The 20,403-nt window shown below is 35.0% G+C and overlaps 2 protein-coding genes across 2 annotated transcripts; one reads left to right on the top strand and one right to left on the bottom strand.

Moving 5' to 3' along the window:
- Positions 1-4,203: 4,203 nt before the first annotated feature.
- Positions 4,204-6,500, top strand: LOC114192692 (putative glucose-6-phosphate 1-epimerase). Its single transcript, XM_085676249.1, has 6 exons — positions 4,204-4,545; positions 4,815-4,896; positions 5,257-5,414; positions 5,641-5,743; positions 5,865-5,964; positions 6,056-6,500. The coding sequence occupies exons 3-6, from the start codon at positions 5,305-5,307 to the stop codon at positions 6,271-6,273; spliced, it is 531 nt and encodes a 176-aa protein (XP_085532375.1). The 5' UTR covers positions 4,204-4,545; positions 4,815-4,896; positions 5,257-5,304; the 3' UTR covers positions 6,274-6,500.
- An 11,338-nt stretch (positions 6,501-17,838) lies between these two features.
- Positions 17,839-18,252, bottom strand: LOC114190366 (uncharacterized). The gene has a single exon (XM_028079216.1). The coding sequence runs from the start codon at positions 18,250-18,252 to the stop codon at positions 17,839-17,841; it is 414 nt and encodes a 137-aa protein (XP_027935017.1).
- Positions 18,253-20,403: the final 2,151 nt, after the last annotated feature.

Genomic DNA, 20,403 nt, shown 5'->3' with positions numbered 1-20,403 from the left:
TGCATCTGAATTGAATCTGAATTGAGTGTGATGTGAATTGAATGTGATATGCATATGAATTGAATGTGATTTGAACCATCTCTGAATTAAATCGAATGTGATTGAGCATGTTGCTGTTGTGATTTGAAGCATCTGAATTGAATTGAATGTGATAGAGCATGTTGTTGTGATTAGAAGCTTAATTTTATGATAATTATTTGTACTTGACTTGGAAACGCCAACTTTGGCTTGTTTTCATTATTGGTGCATTAGCCTAATCATGTTTAACTCTTATCATGGCATGTGGTTGATGATGACAAAAAGATTACTTTCTAGTGTTTTGTGTTTGGGTTTTTTTGCACAAACTCATAATAATTTGCTGCAGAAAACAACCTATGCAGTTTCCAAATTTGATTTTAGTCGTATATAGGATTGTCATTTCTTATGTTTATATGGAACTTTTAATGGTGGCCCCACCCATTCTCTCTTATCCATAATCACTCTTACTCACCTTCACCCTTTTGTTTTCCCAACAAAACAACCATGTCCATTTTCACAACTCACAAACCAATGCTGATATGTTCACATTTATACGAGTTATATGCACTAGTGTACTTAATTTCTTAATTTTCACAATTTTAGCATAGTTTAGTGGTAGTTTTAGGTCTTAAGGACTTAAATTTCGAGTTGTTGTTATTTTTAGTCGTGTGAGCTGTTTTGTAGTCATATTTTGGCATTAGAAACTTGTGTGGATAGTTAGATTAAAGTTGCATAGGTTAGGGTAGTACATGCACATAGAAAATACTTAATTTAGTAGACTAGTCTTGGTTTTAGGTAGTGATTTTGTGTAAATCTGTTCGGAGGCAGTTTGTGTGTTAGGATTAAGTTTTCTTAAGTCATTTTAAACTTGTCTAGGTAGTTTCTATCCACTTCTACCCATGATTTAGCATAACCATAGTTTTTAGCCTAGTTTTAGAGTTTTTTCAGAGGTTTTAGTTAGTGAAACTTTGAGTTTTATGTAGAATTTCAGTTTTGAGTTATTTCTTAGGTTCCTTTTGTCATTTTAAGCTTGTTGAGTAGGTTCTTGGTGCTGTTTTTACCAGTTTTCATAGTTATCATATTAGAGCAAAAATGCAAAAAGTCAACTCTTAGTCAACTTAGCAACTTTTCATCCAATTTAGTGCTTGTTTAGGCCACTATTTCAGCTGCATTTTCTGCCATGGGATCACTGTTTCTACATCAAACTAAGCCACAAAGTTAGTAACTCTATATCAATGAGAAAAGCATTAATCAAGTTGTGAGTGGTAGACTACTTATGCATAAAATTGCCTCCACATATGAATTTTCGTGTGCCATCTTATTCCTCACTTTGGCCTAAGTTTTCATCATTCTTATACAAATTAGATTGTGTTTGCATCATTGCTTATCAATTCCCTTACTAATTTGGTAGCCTTAGCTCATTTTTGCCAATTTCTAGTTCTTTTCTTGGTTTTGACTAGGCAAACTCGAATTACCTTGTTAATTCTGAGTTGTGATGTTTTCTCCACCTTTCTTCTGTTAATTATAATACGTGTATTGAAGCATCCTAAACATTCTCCATCAGTTTACACTTGTATTTAAGGTTCAAATAAAAAAGTCAAAGTTTAGTCAACTTTCTAAATGGCTTCTTCTTTTGCAGGTACATTGACTATCTTCTTTTCTAATTCCTCAACCCTTCTCTGGTGTTTTTGGTATGTAGCTTTCATTGTAAATTTTTTCTTGTTGTTTGAATATATATGATTGAAGTATGATTACAACAAATACTAATTGCTTTATTTAATTGCTACCTTGAAATCAAGTATACTACCTTCAAATCAAATGCCTTCTACATGCATGGGCTTAAGTAGTAATAGGTTTATTACTTAAGTCTAATGTTTGATAATTGTCCTTTGTTGCACTTATGCAGTGTAACATAACATTTTCCTCCTTTGATTTGTCCTAGGACATGGTCGAATTTCTCATCCAATTGTATATGTGAATTGCTATTGGACTAAAATAATACTATAAAATTGGTGCAAAATTTGAAATCAAGTTAACTAGAGGTGTGCTAAAATGAAGAAATTATTCGTGCACCCTCTATCTTTGCCTTCTACATGCATGAGCTTAAGTAGTAATAGGTTTATTACTTAAGTCTCATGTTTGATAATTGTACTTTGTTGCACTAGCATAGTGTAACATAACATTTTCCTCCTTTGGCTTGTCCCAGGACATGGCCGAAGTTCCCATCCATCGTGGTTGGATGTATGACCGTTGTTATCCTAGAAGAAGAGGTTTAAAGGAAGATTTTATCATAGGAGTTGAAGACTTTGTTTGGACGGCTCGACAATATAAATATTATGCTCTTGATGGAGGGATTAGATGTCCATGCTTAAAGTGCCAATGCACTAAAATTTTAAAAGACGAGGTGGTTAAAGTTCATCTATACCAAAAAGGATTCATGCCAAATTACAAGATTTGGACATTTCATGGTGAAGAAATGGCCTCTGTTGATTTGACTGCACAAGAAAATTGCCTTCATAGTTCAAGTACTGTTGCACACACCTCTGAGATGGATCAATTTATGTATATGCAAGAAATGGTGAATGATGCTCTTAATCGACATCCTTCATTTGAAGAACAAGACAATAGCCGTTTAGAAGAGTCTCCAAACGAAGCCACTCAGAGGTTTTACAATTTATTGGCAGAGGCAAATCAACCTGTATTTGAAGGGGTAACAGAGTCGAAACTATCAGTATGCGTTAGACTATTGGCTTGCAAATCTAATTGGAACATTCCCAACCAAGCATTAGACAATATGGCAAAAATCTATTTAGATCTAACACCACCAAATAATTCTTTGCCAAAGAATTATTATGAAGCCAAGAGATTAGTTTCAAAGTTAGGATTAGAGTCTAAGAAGATTGATTGTTGTGTTAATGGGTGTATGCTTTTTTATGACAACGATAATGGCAAAAATGATGCATCCTTACTTGAATGCAAATTTTGTGGACAAGCTCGATATCACACAATCCATGCAGGAAGAAGGCAAAAAAAACCAATTCCATTGAAATCTATGTTTTACTTGTCTATAATTCCAAGATTACAAAGAATGTTTGCTTCAATGGAAACAACACAACACATGACATGGCATTATGAGAACAAAACTCAAGGAGTGCATTTTGTAGTGTCCACCACCGGTCCGCCGTTGAACGAGCCTTCTCCGTAGTGCGGGCCTCTTCCAATGTTGTCGTTGTAGAGGTTGCGAAGTCGCCTCCATTGTCGTCATTAAATATCGCTTGTAGGAATATGCTTCTTCTTTTTTAAATCTCTCCTGTGGGTTTCGAACGTTGATGTGTGTCGAAGTCGCGATTTGACTCACGGTGGTTAGCTGTTGGATGTTTCACGTTTTCCATTCAGATATGGTGGTGAAAAGAAGTTGTTTTGCATCGCCGGCGAGATGAATGAAGGCGTCATGAAGCTGTTCCAGCATGATGCGGTGGTCGAAGATGGTGGTGACGACACACTAACGACATTTAGGGTTTGAGTGGTGGCTAGGGTGTCTGATTTGGGAGAAGGTTGAAGATGATGATGTGACACACTGTGGTTGGTGTAGGTATGTGTACAAGGATCATGGCTACGTGTGACGTTGTTATTGGGTCATAAAGTTTTTTTTTTTTAAATTTGCGATGCACATTAGGCTTCGATTCCCTCCAGAACCAAGGCAGTAACCCTCGCATTGCATAAACATATATTTTTTTACCTCGCTGGCATATGCCTCAGGTATAAAACTGAAGCCAAAAAGCCTAAACAACCGCAGCAAAATCTCTTCCCTGCACTAGTGATTCAAGTCTCATGCCAATCCACCCACTACAAAAAATAATGTAAATTGCGACAATTTTAATATGACAGTTGTTTAAAACCGTCGCTTTTTACAACATAATACGGCAATTTAAGAATTGTCATATTCTACATGTAAAATATGACCGATTTTAACTATCAATCTTTAAACTGCCATATATTACATGTAAAATATGGCAATTGTAAGCATCATTATTTTAATTATTTTAATAAATCTTAATATTGCTTTTCCATCTATCATTTTCCAACTTAGTCTAAACCAGTTTCCTCTGAATTTTATTCTCCCGCCTTTGAGATTTTATCCTTCTTATTTTCCCACCTTTTGAGATATACATTGTGGAACCCTAGTCTAAGTGGGAGTTCATCCAGAGGACCTTCATCGTTGACTTCCCCTTCATCACCTTCCCTGACCAGTAGCCACGACCCACCAGCAGACCCACCTGCAACCCCATGACCAACATGATAATTAGATTTTTTATTCACCTTGCTTCCCGTTACATTCATATGTTTTCCACTTTTCCCTTAGGTTTTCCCCTTTTTACTCCCCTCATTCGCCATTTGGCCAAAAAGAACAATGCCGCTATTAGAGCCACTTCATATCCCTCACGCACATTTGCAACAGAGGACTCCCACCCTACATTCGCAGTAGAGGAAGGACTTCCACTCTGTGTTGTGGTTGTGGGTCGCCAGGTGAGTCTCCTTCACCTTTACATAATCAATTACAATATCGCTGGCAAAATTCTCTTTTTTCCAATCTTCAATCTGAAATGAAACTCCTCTTTCCTATGAAGTCATACAAAACAATGCGTGGAGAAGGAGGGTTCTCTGACACCGCCTCCACGATTCTTCACTATCTTTTCCTAATTGATGTTTTCCTCTTGTCATGGGTCCTCGTGTTTGTTGAATTGTGTTCATTGTTGGGTTAATTATCGATTTCTTTTTTATTTATTGAATGATAGGTGTAGGTTGATATAGGAGAAATACATGAAGCGGAACTGAAGAAGAAAAGCAAGAGAGAGTGTTACTTGTTCCAGCTCCAAGGTACTACCTAACTAACCATTTTCCCTCTTTCTTTGGAGTTTATTCAGTTTTGTGCTTGGTTCCAATCATGCATTACATACTAATTAAATCCCATTTTTGTCTTGGACTCTTAAAACCATGTCGATTTGCCTTTGGTATGGTCACATTTGTTTGTTTCTTGTATTTTTTTTTCTAATTGAACTACTAAATCAGGTTCGGTTCAAGGTTTGTGTGGGTAAAACATCAGTGGCATCACTAGAATGTTCAGAAAAGAAATAAACCTAAGTATACTGAAATATCTTTGAGGGTGATTTGCCCTAAAAATATACTTGGCTTGTGTTGCTGTGAAATCCAACATTTTCAATGCTATTTTTGTTTCAGTTTGGTGATCTTGGTTCACTTGAACAACATGGATTTGCAAGAAACAGGATGTGGTCATTGGATAGGGATTCTTCACCTCTTCCTCCTCCATTAGACAATCACTCATCAGTGGATCTAATATTGAAGTTAACAAAAGTTGATTTAAAGACACCCCACAGGTACATCTATATATGGATTCAATCAAACTGTGTTTAAAAAAGATGAAGTTCTGCTGAATGGAACCAGTAAAAATGTCTAACTTGTGTGGCTGCTTCTGCAGTTTTGAGTTCCGACTTCGCATCTCTCTCAGTGTTGACAAGCTAATTGCTAATTCTGATATAGATTGTTCCAATTCATCATATCTGGCTTAACTATGAGTCTAAGAGAGGTGGAATGAATTTGCAGTGAAGTGCGTATTGAGGGATTGGAGACACTTGATTACTTTGACAATTTGATGAACAGATCACGGTTCACAGAACAGGCTGATGCACTTACATTTGATGGTGAGGTATAATAGCTTCATCTTCTGCTCATAAATTTTCTCATTTTTGGAATATTTGTAAGAGATACCTAATCATGTTTTGTTTAAGAGGTTTCTAAGAACAAGTGTGGCTTGGTTACCTTTGTAGATTGACAGAGTGTACTTGCACAGTCCAAATAAAATTGCCATCATAGACTATGAGAAGAAAAGAACTTTTGTACTCCAGAAGAAAGGAATGCCAGATGCAGGTAGTTAAGACTTTTTTGCATGGCATTGTATGAATCTATTTGGCATTCACATTTACATTTCTGATCTGTTGTGATTATGATGAGAGTGCAGTGGTGTGGAATCCCTGGGCTAAGAAGGCCAAGGCAATCCCTGATTTGGGAGATGATGATTACAAGATGATGATATGTGTATGTTCTGCAGCTATTGAAACTCCTGTTTTCTTGAAGCCCTTAGAAGAGTGGATGGGATATCAGGAACTCTCCACTGTTTCATCAAGCTATTGTAGTGGACAATTGGATCCTCGGAAGGTTCTTTATGGCTTTCATTGACTTTGTCGATGCACTCATCTTGTAGATTATCTTGCAGACATGTCTTTATTGAGCAATGACAAGACTACATAGGGAAACAACTTTTTGTTGAAAATCCTTGTCAAGACAATCTACTCCTAGATGCATTTCAATGTAGGCCATTATTTCAATGGGACTAGGAACTGTTCAAGCTCCACCAAATTGATTTATCATCAAAATTGAATAACGAGATTTATGTTTTTTATGTATTTCAGGAACCAAATAGAAGTGGTTCTACATTGAATGACAAATGAGGCTCAACGAGATGAAGCAAGGCCTTGGAAAGATTATTACAATCTTAGAAAATATGTGATTGTGATATGATGGGGAAATTTAGGAACTTTTAGAAAGTTCTAGGATTAGGATTACGATAACAATTGTAGAATTGTATTGTTTAACAATTACTTTCAAATTATGTTTTTTGTTTTTAGATTTTTGAATTCTTGAGTTCCTTGCGATTTGTTGATCAATCAAAGAAAAAAGGGTGTTTATTAATTTTTTGTACAATTTTCATAATATTTTGCATATTTTAAATTAATATTAAAAATAAATTTTATTAAATTACAAAAGTATAAATATAGGTAGAAAATAATAAATATTTAAATATTAAAATTATTAAAATTGATAATAATGTAGTTTATCTGAGAATTAATTATAATATTGACAGTTAAAAATGTCATAATACAATGATAATAATGTTAGTTCCAAGCGTCGTTTTTTAGTAAAAATATTACGTCTGTTTTAATTGACGTTATTTGTCTTTTTAAACTGTCACTTTATATATAGTATAAAATGACGGTTCTTACGGCGGTTCATCTTAAACTGCCATATTATACTTTGTGACGACAAGAATTACGACATTTTTGGAAACCGTCACTCAAGTAAAAAACGACGGTTAAAAATGACGTAAATTACAAAAATAACTGTTGATATTTACATGTTTTTTTGTAGTGACCACCAACCAAACAAGTCATATTTTCCATTTCATACTCAACATAACAAGATTTCATTTAATCTCATACTTTATAAATGCATTATACATATATCACAAAATAGTATTCATTCTAAATAAATGAGTGCCAACATTTAAGTACCTGCAATTCCATACAATCAAGCACAACACAACCATAATTCTAACACCAAAATTCCTAAGAAAATTTATTATCACAAAACCAAAATCACTACAGTAATGTGTGACACATTTCTCAAGCTACATACATCTAATCGACGATCCAACCAGTCAAACCACAAAATAGAATGTTATGAACCAAATGTCCAAATTTGAGCTCAATCCAACGGTTAATGAGTTAGAAAAGTCAATTTTATTAAAACTGCACATATCAGAAAAAAAAAACATAGTCGCCCAGCGACCACACGACACTTCCAAAGTACGAAAAATAACGTTAAATATCACAGTTTCATGAATATTTGAACCCCTAACTCGAAAGTACACCAAAAATTAACGTTTTCTCCAGTATTGTCTCATATTCCACAAAACACTAATCACATAAAATAGAAATCACGTGAATATAAGGTGTAGATCACCTTACCTTAATAAAACTTAGCCAAACGAAACAGGACCCCAAGGAAGAGTACCACAACTTCAGGAACAAATTATGGGGCTGAAAATATTGACACCCGAAACAAAATAAAGTTACTAAGACGAACCCTAGGTAGGGCCACAACAAAACAGCTGGTAAAAGATGGTGGAGGTCTACTTACACGGAGATGTGAGCTCGGGTAGCTCCGAACAAGGAATATTTACTAACTCAAGGAGGTGAAAATTGATGCCCTAGCAAAGCTGTTGCTCAAGAGTTGGGGGAAGGAGAAGGAACTGTTTTTCGAAAAGGAGACAAATGAGAGATGTTAGGGCTAGAAAGGGGTCTTGGGGTCCCAAAATGGGCTGACTTTTGGGCCTCGAAAAAGTGAGGCCCAACCCCTTCTCAAACAGTATTTTATTAAAAGAAGAGAAAAATATTATTTCTTAAAAGAAGAGAAGTTCTGATATAAAAGGAAAAAAAATGATATTTTGACTACTAAATTTTGACAACTTTCTCTTATAACATGAGGTGTCATCATCTAAGTAGTTTTGAAATATTGAGAATAAGAAAATGAAAAAATAGAAAACCATTTAAAAGATGCCACCTAAGGTTGTAAGAGAAAGTTGTCAAAATTTAGTAGTTAAAAAATCATTTTCCAAAAGGAAAACGCAACGAGATATACATGGAGAGGCTTAAGGCAGAAAAAACTGAAAAGAGGTGGAATGTGTACGCTAAGTTTGATGGGTGCAAGTTAATACAGAGAGCAAGCCCTTGGTTAACTCAGTGCTACGTTGGGTCCATTTTTTAAGTTTCATTTTTCTGTGTATTCTGAGAGCCCCCGCAAGCTTGGTTAACATTCCAAGCTTGGAAGGAAGACCATGAAACGTTGAGGGTAAGGCTTTAGTGAAAATGTTAGTGTGTTGGTCCTTTGAACTAATGGGAAGAAGTTTGATTATCTCGCGTTAAACTTTCTCACGAACGATATGACAATTTATTTCTATGTGTTTTGTACGTTCATGGAACACTTTGTTGGAAGCAATTTGCAAGGAAAATTGATGGTCGCATAACAGAAGAGCAAGTTGCGTGTGCTAAATTTTGAGATCTTGCAGAAGTTAGAGAATCCACTATAATTCACAAGTGGTTGAAGCAAGGGCTCTGTATTTCGCTTTAGAAGAGCTACAAGACATAATACTTTGCTTTTTCGATTTACAACTGATCGGTGAATGTCCGAGATAGACTATGTAACCAGAATCGATTTTCTCGTATCTGAACACCTAGCCCAATCAGAATCACCGAAGCCAGTCACTTTGATATCACTGTTTGCATCAAGGAAGAGATCCAAACTAGGAGCTTTGTTTCAAATATCGGAGCACGCGAAAAGTAGCTTAGTGGTGACATGAGGTGGGAGCAGCGACATATTGACTGAGATTGTGAACAACATGGACAATATGAGGTCGTGTATTGGTGAGGTACATTAGCTTCCCAATCAATCTCTTGAAAGTAGTAGGATCGGCTAAGGTGTCTCCATTGTTACCAGAGTTGCGTTTTAAGAAATTCATTTGTGTGGAAACCGGGGTAGATACCAACATGCCAGTTTCGTGTAGAAGATCGATAGCATATTTTGGTTGAGAAAGATGACCCAGACGAAGCCAACGACCCAGACATGCCTGATGACCCGAATGGTCCTAACGACCCAGACAAACTCGACAACTTGGACAAGCCCGACAATCCAGACGGGTCAGACTGCTCGAGCGGGTTCGACGATCCACATAGGCTCGATGACTCGGACGAGCCCGACAACCCTGAAGGACCAACGACCCAAATGAGCCTAACGATAAATACGGGACCGACGACCTGGACGAGCCAGACAACGCGAATAGGTCTGACGACCCGGACGGGCCCGACAACCCGAATGAGGTTGACAACCCTGACGGGGTTGACGACCCTGATAGAGTCGATGACCGAGACAGGGTCGACGACCCAAACGGGCCCGACCACCTAGACGTGCTCGACAACCCTGTCCGACGACCCGAACAGCTCCGACGACCCGAACAGGTCTGACGACCCAAACGGGCCCGACGACCCGGATGGGCCCGACGACCCGGACGGGCCCAACAACCCGGACGAGGCCGACAACCCTAACAGGGTCGACGAATCAGACGTGTCCGATGAACCGAACAGGTTCAACAACCCCGATGGGCACAACGACCCTAATGGGTCCGTCCGGGTCATTGGACCCGTCCAGATCCTTAGGGCAGTCGAGCTCGTCCGGCCCGTCCGATTTGTCGGTACGGTCCTGTTTGGGGAGCCCGTCTGGGTCGAACTCATTTAGATCGTCGGGCCCGTCCAGGTCGTCTGGCTCGTCTGGGTTGTCGGCACCATCCAGGCCGTAAGTCCTGTCCGAGTTGTCGGGCTCGTCCGGGTCGTCAAGCTCGTCTAAGTCGTCGGGCTTGTCTAGGGTGAACCTTTTTTAGGTATAGATTTTGCCATATTCGATTATTTCAATACAATATTTCATTAAAAAAAAAAAAGATAGATATAGGGTATGGAGATATCCATTTCATGTCAAAAACGGATCCTTTTCCAATTCTTTTCGAATTTGATATTCGATTTTTTCTATATTCTTTTTATTTGCTTTCAATTAATATCAAATACAATTTTTGAAATCAAAGTTAAAAGTTGAAATATCAATAATATTTCAAAAATGGATTTTTCATTTTCATAGAATAATATATATTCTAGATAATTTTATAATTTTCTCTCTTTTTTTATCTAGTCTATTTTTTTAGAAAGCTTCTGTTTGTTCAAATATTATCCTTGTCTTTGTTTATGTTTTGGATTGAAACAAATTACTATAATTCGTCCTCGTCTTCGAATCAATCGGCATTTTTCACAAATTTTACGAACCGAGGCGTTTATTTTCATATTTTACATTCCTTAATTAGTTAATCCAAAATTGTGGAAGAAAATAAAGGTTCCTTACATTTTGAACGTCTATTTGAACGTCTATTAGTGGCTTTCTCAATAAAATAGAAAATAAAGTTGAGATTTAAAAACATCCTAATTCAATTGAGTGACTTCTCTTTTTTATTTTCTTATCATATGTCCAGAAAAAGTATTGGAAACATATTCTAGAATAGAAATAAAAATCCAATTTGCATTAATTGTATATAAACCTTAAACCCCGGGCAAATAATTTATGGATAAGTTATTCATTTAGGTCTCGTTTGGTTTGTCAGGCCCGTCTGGGTTGTCGGGCATCTCTGGATCATCGGGCCTCTCTGGGTCGTCGGGGCCAATCCGGGTTGTCGAGTCTGTCTGGGTCATCGGGCTCGTTCGGATCGTCGGGCCTGTAGCTCAACTGGATCTTTGACTCTGGCTTAATGTAGTATTATTTGGGGGCCCTAACCCACTTTAACCTAAGCCCTAACCCACTAGAGAGGGGGCTTTGGGGGCTAGGGCCAAATTGACACCTCTAACTATATCATCAATGTAAACTAGAAGAACTTGTTAGCAATTTTGGGTCATGCATATATATGACACATAATTAAATGTATTAGGGCCATTATTTATTAAGCCAAATAAATATTGTGTAGAGGCCATAAAGTAATTTCTAATTTGATGAGGGGCCAAATTAGAAATACTAAAACTTAAGTAATTAACAGTTTAAAATGGTTATGGTCCCCTTTAAGTTCCTGTTCCTTTCTCTTTATCCCCATCAAGAGAGAAAACCAAAGGAAAATAAAGATGCTCTACAGTAAGAAGATCAGGTGGAATAGTAGTGCTCTAAAGAAGGGAACATCATTATTATAGCTTCCGTTTATAAATTACCACATGTTTATGAGTATGAGATATTGCTTATGAATAATCTTTAGAATCAATATTAGGATTATTCTGTGTGTGCTAACAGAACAGTCATCTTAGAATTGATCAATTTTGTAAAGAGAGAATGGTTAGCATTAGTCTGTTTATATCCATGCAACAGATGAAAAGTTGATAGTTTATCATACCATTGTCGGCTGGCTTGCTTAAGGATTTGTGTAACCTGCAGACTTGGTCACTTCCAACTGATTTCAGACCTGGTGGAAGCTCCATGTAAACCTCCTGGCATAGATCCCATGAAGGAATGCGTTATTAATTATCGTCTAATTGCTTCAGATATGCTAGTTTTTGACAGCAGCCAAAGAAAGCAAAGCACATACAGTGGTGAGCTTTGCAACAGAGGAGAAAGTGTCAAGAAAATCCAATCCCTCTTTTTTTAGTATACCCCTTTGCAACGATACGTGGATTCATCGGCTTCATACTTTATTTTATAAATCCATTTACACCCTATAACAGTTTTACTGTTGGGCAGAGTGGTTAATGTCCAAGTGTGATTTCTATTTAAACCAGATATTTCATCATTCATAACAGCACGCCAATCACTATTTTTGATTGCTTCTTCGAAAGTATTAGGTTCCTTATTCCTATCGATGGAGCAAATGAAATGTTTGAAACTATGAGCAAGATTTTCATAAAAAACAAAATTCTCAATGGGATACCTGATATTCTTAGAAGAGGCAGAGAACAAAATGGTAGTTCTTTAAATACGAGGGAGGATTTCTTCTTCTAACACTTCGTTCATTTAAATCACTAGCTTGTTATTTGTAGAAGCTATATTACTGGTATCATCTTCATCACGAGAGTTAGTATCAACAATATTATTATCATCAGAATTATATTCGTTCAATTCTTCTTGATAAATTTGAGAAATGGGAGGAGGAGAGTTTTGAACCTGATTACTGGTTTCATTATGTTGCTTGGAATAAGGAAAAACATCTTCATAAAACACACCAGAGACAGTTATGGCATGAGTTTTAAGTTTATATACAACATATCCTTTCAGCTTAAAACCAAGAAACACATCAATATCAGCACGGGGGTCAAGTTCATTTCTGTTGGCAATTAGAGTGCTATTATAACAAAGGCATCCAAAGACTCTGATGTGACTTAAATCACAATTCTTGTTATATAACATTTCAAAAGGTGAAGAGTTTTTCAGAAAAGGTGTAAGAGTGCGGTTTATCAGGTATGCAGCATGCAAAACAGCAAAAGACCAGAATTGAACAGGAATACTTGACCTAAAGAGCAGAGCGCCAGTGACATTCATGAGGTGTTGATGCTTTCGTTCCACCACTCCATTCTGCTCAGGTGTCTCAACGCAACTTGTTTGGTGTACGATTCCCTCAGCGTCATAAAATTTTTTCATATTAAATTCTGCACCATTATCACTACAAATATAAGGATGCTTTTGCTTCAAAATGTTAAGCCTATTATCAGAAAGATGACCCATTTATCATGCCATAAGTTGTTGTTCAGACTATTACAAGAAGGAATATTGGAAACAAAAGACTTCTCAGATTCGCAAAACACATATAAGCCTCCTTTAGACTTAGCTAAACCAATCTTCCCTTTCATGTTTGAATCCTGAATGATACAAAGATTAGAAGAAAATATGATCTCAACATTAAGGTCAGAAGCAAGCTTGGATATAGAAATCAAATTATATTCAAAAGATGGAATATAAAGGACATTGTCAAGAACTAAATTTTCATTCAATTTCACTTTACCTATATGAGTAGCAGTAACTTCAGCATCATTAGGTTGACTAACAGAGATAGATTTTATGGCTTTATAAGAAATGAAATTATTCGAAGAGCATGAGACATGATCAATAGCTCCAGAATCGAAAATCCAAACATTTTTATTATTTAAACAGTATAAGAACCAATGAAAGGCTTACCTAGTTGAGACAGATCAGTAATAGTGTTAATTTGATTCACATGAGGATCTTCAGCATTTTCTTCCTTGGATCGTAGCAGGGCTAATAGGGTCTGAAAGTGTTGCTGAGTTAGGCGCATATCCTGATCAGAACCTGCACTTTCTTGTTTGACTTCATGCTTATTATCAGTAACTTTGATAGAGTTAGCCTTGCCGTTAAAGAACTTATGTCTAGTGGGAAAACCATGATTTCTATAGCAAACGTCTACGGTGTGCCCATTTCTACCACAATGAGTGCAAGTCTTTTTGACATAGTTCTTTAAATTCTTTCCTTCATAGTTTTGAGGAAAACCATTCTTCCTAAAACACACAGATTCATTGTGCCCATTCTTCCCACAGAAGTTACAAGTTTGGGAATTAGTGGCATTGATTTTAACATCTGACTATGCATGAAGGTTATTACCCATAACTTGACATTCCTGTTGGGCTACATATGAGAAAATTTCATTGATAGGAGGAATGGGGTCTAACAGAAGAACGTGTGGGATCTAACATTAGTGTATTGCTCATTAAGACCTCTAAGAAATTGCATTAAACGATCCTCACTCTTTCTTTGATTAATCAAACTAATCATGCCACAAGAACATTTCACAGTGCAAGAACATTATCAATTTCATCCCATATGATCCTTAGTTTTGTAAAGAATTCAGTTACCGTTAATTCTCCCTACTTTATGAATGAAGTTTCCATTTGTAACTCTGAAATACACATGTGATCCCCTTGAAAATATCTTGACTTTAAGTCACTCCAAACCGCTTCAACTTTGTCCATCCATAATACGCTTTGACGTATGGAAGGAGCGACCGAATGGACTATCCAAGAAACGATCATGTTGGTGCAACACCTCCAAGCTTGATACAAAGGATCCTTCTTATCGGGTTCAGTAGCGGAGCCATCAATGAATTGTATTTTGTTTTTAGCGCTCAGGGCTGTCATCATGGATCTGCACCATGAGTGATAGTTATTTACATCAAGCACCGGAGAAACCAAAGGAGTTGCAGGACTCTCGCTAGGGTGTAGATACAAGAACGCGAGTGTTGAAGATTGAACAGAAGAAGCCTCAGCCATGATGAAAGAAAGGATCAAGAAGAGAGCAAGAAATAGGATTAGGAACCAAGAATACGAAAGAGAAGAAAAACCAGAGATGCGCAGCAGAGCACTTCAATATACCATCTTAGTTTTGCTGATAAAACCTGACTTCGAGTTTTTGTATGAACGTGTTGACAAAAGCATACGTTTATCTATGCATGGTAACATGAAAACTTGTAGAAAGAGAAAGGAAGAGAAGAATATTATTTCTTAAGAGAAGAGAAGTTCTGATACAAAAGGAAAAAGTAACGAGATATATATAGAGAGGCTTAAGGCAGAAAAAGCTGAAAAGAGGTGGAACGTTTGATGGGCCCAAGTTAATACAGAGTGCAAGACCTTGGTCAACTCAGTGCTACGTTGGGTCCATATTTTCAGTTTCATTTTTCTGTGTATTCTGAGATCAATGGATCCTTTTTCTAATGGCTAACATATGTGAATAGTAAAAGCTACATGTCAACTCCTAATATTTGTTTTAATTTAAAAAAGTGTTCACGTATCAAATCATGATCCTGTCATGTTTTAATGTTAATCTCATGTGTTAATTCTTAATTTTGTTATTTCATTTTGTTTAATCGAGTTCTATATCCGTTATTTTATTATCAATTCAGATTTCTATTGAAATGAAATAATTTTGTTTTTTTATAAATTTAGATTTAATTCTGACTTAAATATTATATTAATATGTTATTAAAATTAACATTTTCATTAATTATTTTTAAAATTTAATTATAAATTATTAAATTTAAAATAATTCTTATATTCTATTATTAAATAGAATATAATTATTAGAACAATATAAATTTAATATTTCTAAAATATTTCTAATATTTATAAAGGTAAAGTAAAACATAAATTTAATATTTTTAGATCTCAAGTAAAATATAAATTTAATATTTTTAAAGTATTGATAATATTTTTAAAGACAATTTTACAAATATTAGTATATTTAAAATATAATTATTAGAATAAAATATTTAATAATAATATTCTAATAATTATAATCTATTTAATAATTGAATCTAAAAATTATATTTTATTTATAATTAAACCTAATAATTTATAATGAAATTTCCAAAATAATTAATAAAAAATTCAAATTTAGTAAAAATTAGTATACCATTTATATCAAAATTAAAATTGATCTTAATTTGGGAGAGACAGAATTACTCTATTCTAATAAAAGTTATGACTAAATTGAACAAAAATAATGAATGCATGACGATTGGATTGAATAAAAGACAATGACATACTCATAAACTTATACGTGACACTGACATTGACATGTGATACAATGCTAACTTGACACTTAAATATTTTTTAAATTATTAAAAAGTCAAAAATATTATGAACTGACACATAACATGTTCTATTCATAGACATTATAGTTATCAAAAAAGATAAAATTGACCACAAATTAACAAAAATTAAGACATGAATCAAAATAAGAACCAAAATAAAATCATAAAAAAAATAATAACCAAAAATATATTTAAGCCACGTCGATACGTGTGAAAGCTACCATCAATAAATTATTAACTGGTTGAAAAAACTGTTTCAATTTTCTTTTGTTTTTTTTATTCTTTTGTCCAACCTTATAATATATCTATCATTAATGGGGTTTTTGTAGTTTTAAATATAGTAAAATGATGTTTTAACTATTAGATTTTAATAATTTTTTCTTTTTAGGTGTCAATTTTTAAGTGATTTTCTATTTTTTCATTTTCTCATTCTCAATATTCTAAAATCACTTAAAAAATATCACTTCATATTATAAGATAAAACTATCAAAAATTTAATAGTCAAAATATCATTATTCTTGAGTATACATTACACATACTGATGTAATTCACAAAGTCTTTCCGAATCTTTACCTTTTCTAACTTTATTAAAATCTAAACTACTAAATCCTGATATAAAAGTGTTTTAAATATTTGTTATGCATGACCGTTGTGTTCGACCGTCGTTTTCAATTTCTATGCACCAATCAAATTTTATGTCTCCCAAAGAAAAATCAAACTTAAAAGAGTCCTTTTGCCTGTAAAATATCCCATTCTATCAGAATCAGAACCTGGTAATCTTCGAAGTGCAGAAGAGAAAACGTGTATTAATGAATATCTTCGAAGAAGAAAGTAAAGGCTGTACAGTACATAAAAAAACCTAAAGCACCGCTAATATATAAAAATAAAAACTAAAAACAAAGAAAATAAAACATTCTAAGTTTGGAACAAATATTATTGAACACAATTGGAGATAAAGGTTTTGTATGAGTATCCGAAAGTTGTAAGGAAAGCAACATGAAAAAGTTTTAGAAGCCCAACACTAATAATCTTTTCTCTAATTAATGGGAAGTCGATTTTAATGTTTGGTCCTTTTACGCATAACTTGGTTGGATGCTATCAGGAATGCAGATTGATTATCCCAATATAGTAGAGCATGTCTTTTGTAGATGACTTTCAAATCATCTAGCAGAAAGTTAACCATTGTATTTCATAGGTAGTAGTTGTTAATGTTATATACTCAGTTTTGGAGGAACTTTTTGAAACAGTCGATTGCTTCTTAGAACACAAAAAAATAAGAGTTTCCAAGGTATGTGATGTATCCTACGACAAACTTTTTATAGTGTTGGTAGATCTTACCCAATCAGAATCACTATACCCTTTAAGTTGGATTTCACTATTGGCAGCAAGAAATATTCTTTTTTCTGGAGTTTGCTTTAGGTAACGTAAAATTCTCATAGTAGCTTGATGATGTAAGGTGGTTGGAGTAGAAACAAGTCTCTCCATTGGTAAACATATTTTCATACACCACTCCAGCGTAGGACTATAATCCATCACAAATCATGTTCTTTAATTTACCGTCCATTACCAATCAACATATTAATGTGTTTCAGACATACTTGGAATGTCCAACAATTCACCATGCCATATCATGTATAATTCTTTAGAAATCCATTGCACAAAAGATGTTCTCTAATTTTGAGAACATCCGATCTTCTCTCATTCAAATAATTCACACAAGGACACTTCATTTTTACTTGATTTTCTACACACTAACATTACTTGATTTTCTATTCATACAAGGACATCTATTATTTTTTCTAAAATAATAGATAAGATGAGATGTTGGACTCCTTGAAATCAACCTCGGCTTCGAGCCTCTTGATGGTGATTTTGTAGGTTTTCATCAGGCTTTGTTGTTCCTGAATCTCCGCGAGCATAATGGTGACTTGGGGTGCAAGATCGACCTCTTTTTTCAAGAATCTCCGATTCAACTCTGATATGGCTTTGAGTTCATCCACCACGGTTTGATCCGCGACTTGAATGGACTCATTGTTGTACGGGTGTTGCGCCATTTGGAGTTCTGCATATGCTGCTTTGATGGTGATGACCCCAGCGAAGAGTCTTGCAATGAGACCCTCCATAACGGCTCTATTTCTACCATTCCCTTGGTGGGTTTTGCTCTGATGATCGAAGAAGAGATCCTCCTTGACTTTGAGGTGGGAGTTTAGCATGCATATTGTTAAGATACCTTGAATGTTACATTGTCCCTTTATCTCCCTTACTTCATATATTTATAATATAGTTATAAGTTGTAATGAGGTTTAAAGGGGCTGTTATTTTTTATCCTTTTATAAGGCTAAAAAGCATCTGTATCATATATCTCTCTATTATTATTCAGAAATAAGAAACTCTTGAACTGTCCTGTGGACATAGGTCACATTGACTGAACCTCGTAAATTTGTGTCTTTTTTTCTCTTAATCTGTTTCTTTTTCATCTTGTCATAACAAGTGGTATCAAGAGCTCTAGGTTACGCTAGGGACCTAATCTAGGAAACGCAATGTCTTTGTACAAATTCGATATTGATAAATTCAATGGATCGAATGATTTCACTTTGTGGAAATTGAAGATGAAGGCAGTTCTGGTGCATCAGGGGTGCGCTGCAGCACTAGAGGGTGCAGATCAATTACCTGCGACTATGACTGATGATGCGAAGAACTTGATGTTGGAAAAAGCACACAATTTGATTCTCGAGTTTGACTGATGAAGTTTTGAGAGAGGTGGATGAAGAGACAACAGTTGCAGGGATGTGGACAATGTTGGAAGATAAATTCCAGAAAAAATCTCTAACCAATCTGTTGTATCAAAAACAACATCTTTATACATTGCAGATGTCTGAGAATATATCTGTGAGAGATCATCTTGATAACTTTAATCGAGTTATCTTGGATCTACATAGTATTGGAGTTAAAATTGATGATAAGGATCAAGCTATTATTTTGTTATGTTCTCTGCGAAAATCATATCAATATTTTATTGATACTATGTTGTATGGCAGGGATAGTATTACTAACAACGTGAAAGACAGTTTGCAATCTAAAGAACTGAAGATAAGAGTCTCTAGTTCCAATGGGGATGATGCAGGCTTGATAGTTAGCAGAGGCAGAAGCATGGAAAGAGGAAATAGTAGCAAGGGTCATACGCACAGTAATTCACTTTCAAAGTCAAAGAAAGTGAGATGTTGCATGTGCAAAGAGGTGGGGCACATAAGGAAGAATTGTCCACAACTGAAGAAAGAAATAAATAATAATGCCAAAGCAATTGTTGCTCGTTCTAGTGCAGTTGTCTCAGGTGAGAGCTCAGATGAAGGAGATGGCGGAGATGTTTTGACGGTCAATACTATTGGTTCTGCTGATACATGGGTCATGGATACCAATGCTTCTTATCACATGACTCTTAACAAGGAGTTGTTCAGTTCATTTAAAGAATGGCAATGTAAAGTTGGGTGATGATGAGGAGCTTGGTGTGAAAGGAAGTGGCGATGTGCAGATAAAAATGTATGATGGCATTGTTAGAACCTTTGATACTTGGTATGTTCCTGGCTTGCGAAAGAACCTGTATTGCTTATTGCTTCACGTGTTTGTGCTTATTTATGTTAATGGATTGAATCAATTGTTTGACTTTGAAATAGATATATGAAACTTTCAAACTTCTTTTCATAATTGAGGTTTACTGACGTACTCCTCCTTTTTCTTATTTTAAACTACAACATTCAAAATTTGACCGAAAACCTAACTATTTTTCTTATTTTAAATCTATTTTATATATTACCGAATTAATCAAAATATATAATTGAGAATATAGTTGGATGTTTGGAACAGTTTATTAATGTACTTGAACCTTGACAATGGTAAGAATACTTCATAAATCCCTTTATGGTTTCCTGTAAAAAAATAATCCCTTTATAATTTTAAATCTGAACTATTATATTCTTTTTATAGGATGGTGAAAGCATCTAACTTATTGAAGTTTACAAATCTTTTGGATGTTTCATAGAAGTAATCTATGTTAGATGTTTAAATTATTGCATATAAACAAACCATAACTTCCATTGCCTGCTGGGAAAATATCCTTCAGAAATTGTGCCTTTATTGTTGCCTTATCCCCAATTTTGGTCATATAGATCCATCACTTTCTAGAATAAAATATTTTAAGATGAGCTTTATAGAAAATTTTTGATCGATAGATAATACTTCCTGAATAATTGATTATCGTAAAATTTAAAAATAAAAAAAATTATAAAAATTTTATGAAAGATACACTACAACAAAAATCACTTTAGACAATGGTATAAAATTGTGATCTAAATTATAAAAACCACGGT

The sequence above is a fragment of the Vigna unguiculata genome, chromosome 7 (assembly GCF_037176805.1).
Source record: "Vigna unguiculata cultivar grain cowpea cultivar isolate G323 ecotype 2 chromosome 7, ASM3717680v1, whole genome shotgun sequence".
In the NCBI taxonomy this organism is placed as follows: domain Eukaryota; kingdom Viridiplantae; phylum Streptophyta; class Magnoliopsida; order Fabales; family Fabaceae; genus Vigna; species Vigna unguiculata.
The sequence above is the reverse complement of the archived record's forward strand: the minus strand, read 5'-3'. Positions and strand labels throughout refer to the sequence as shown.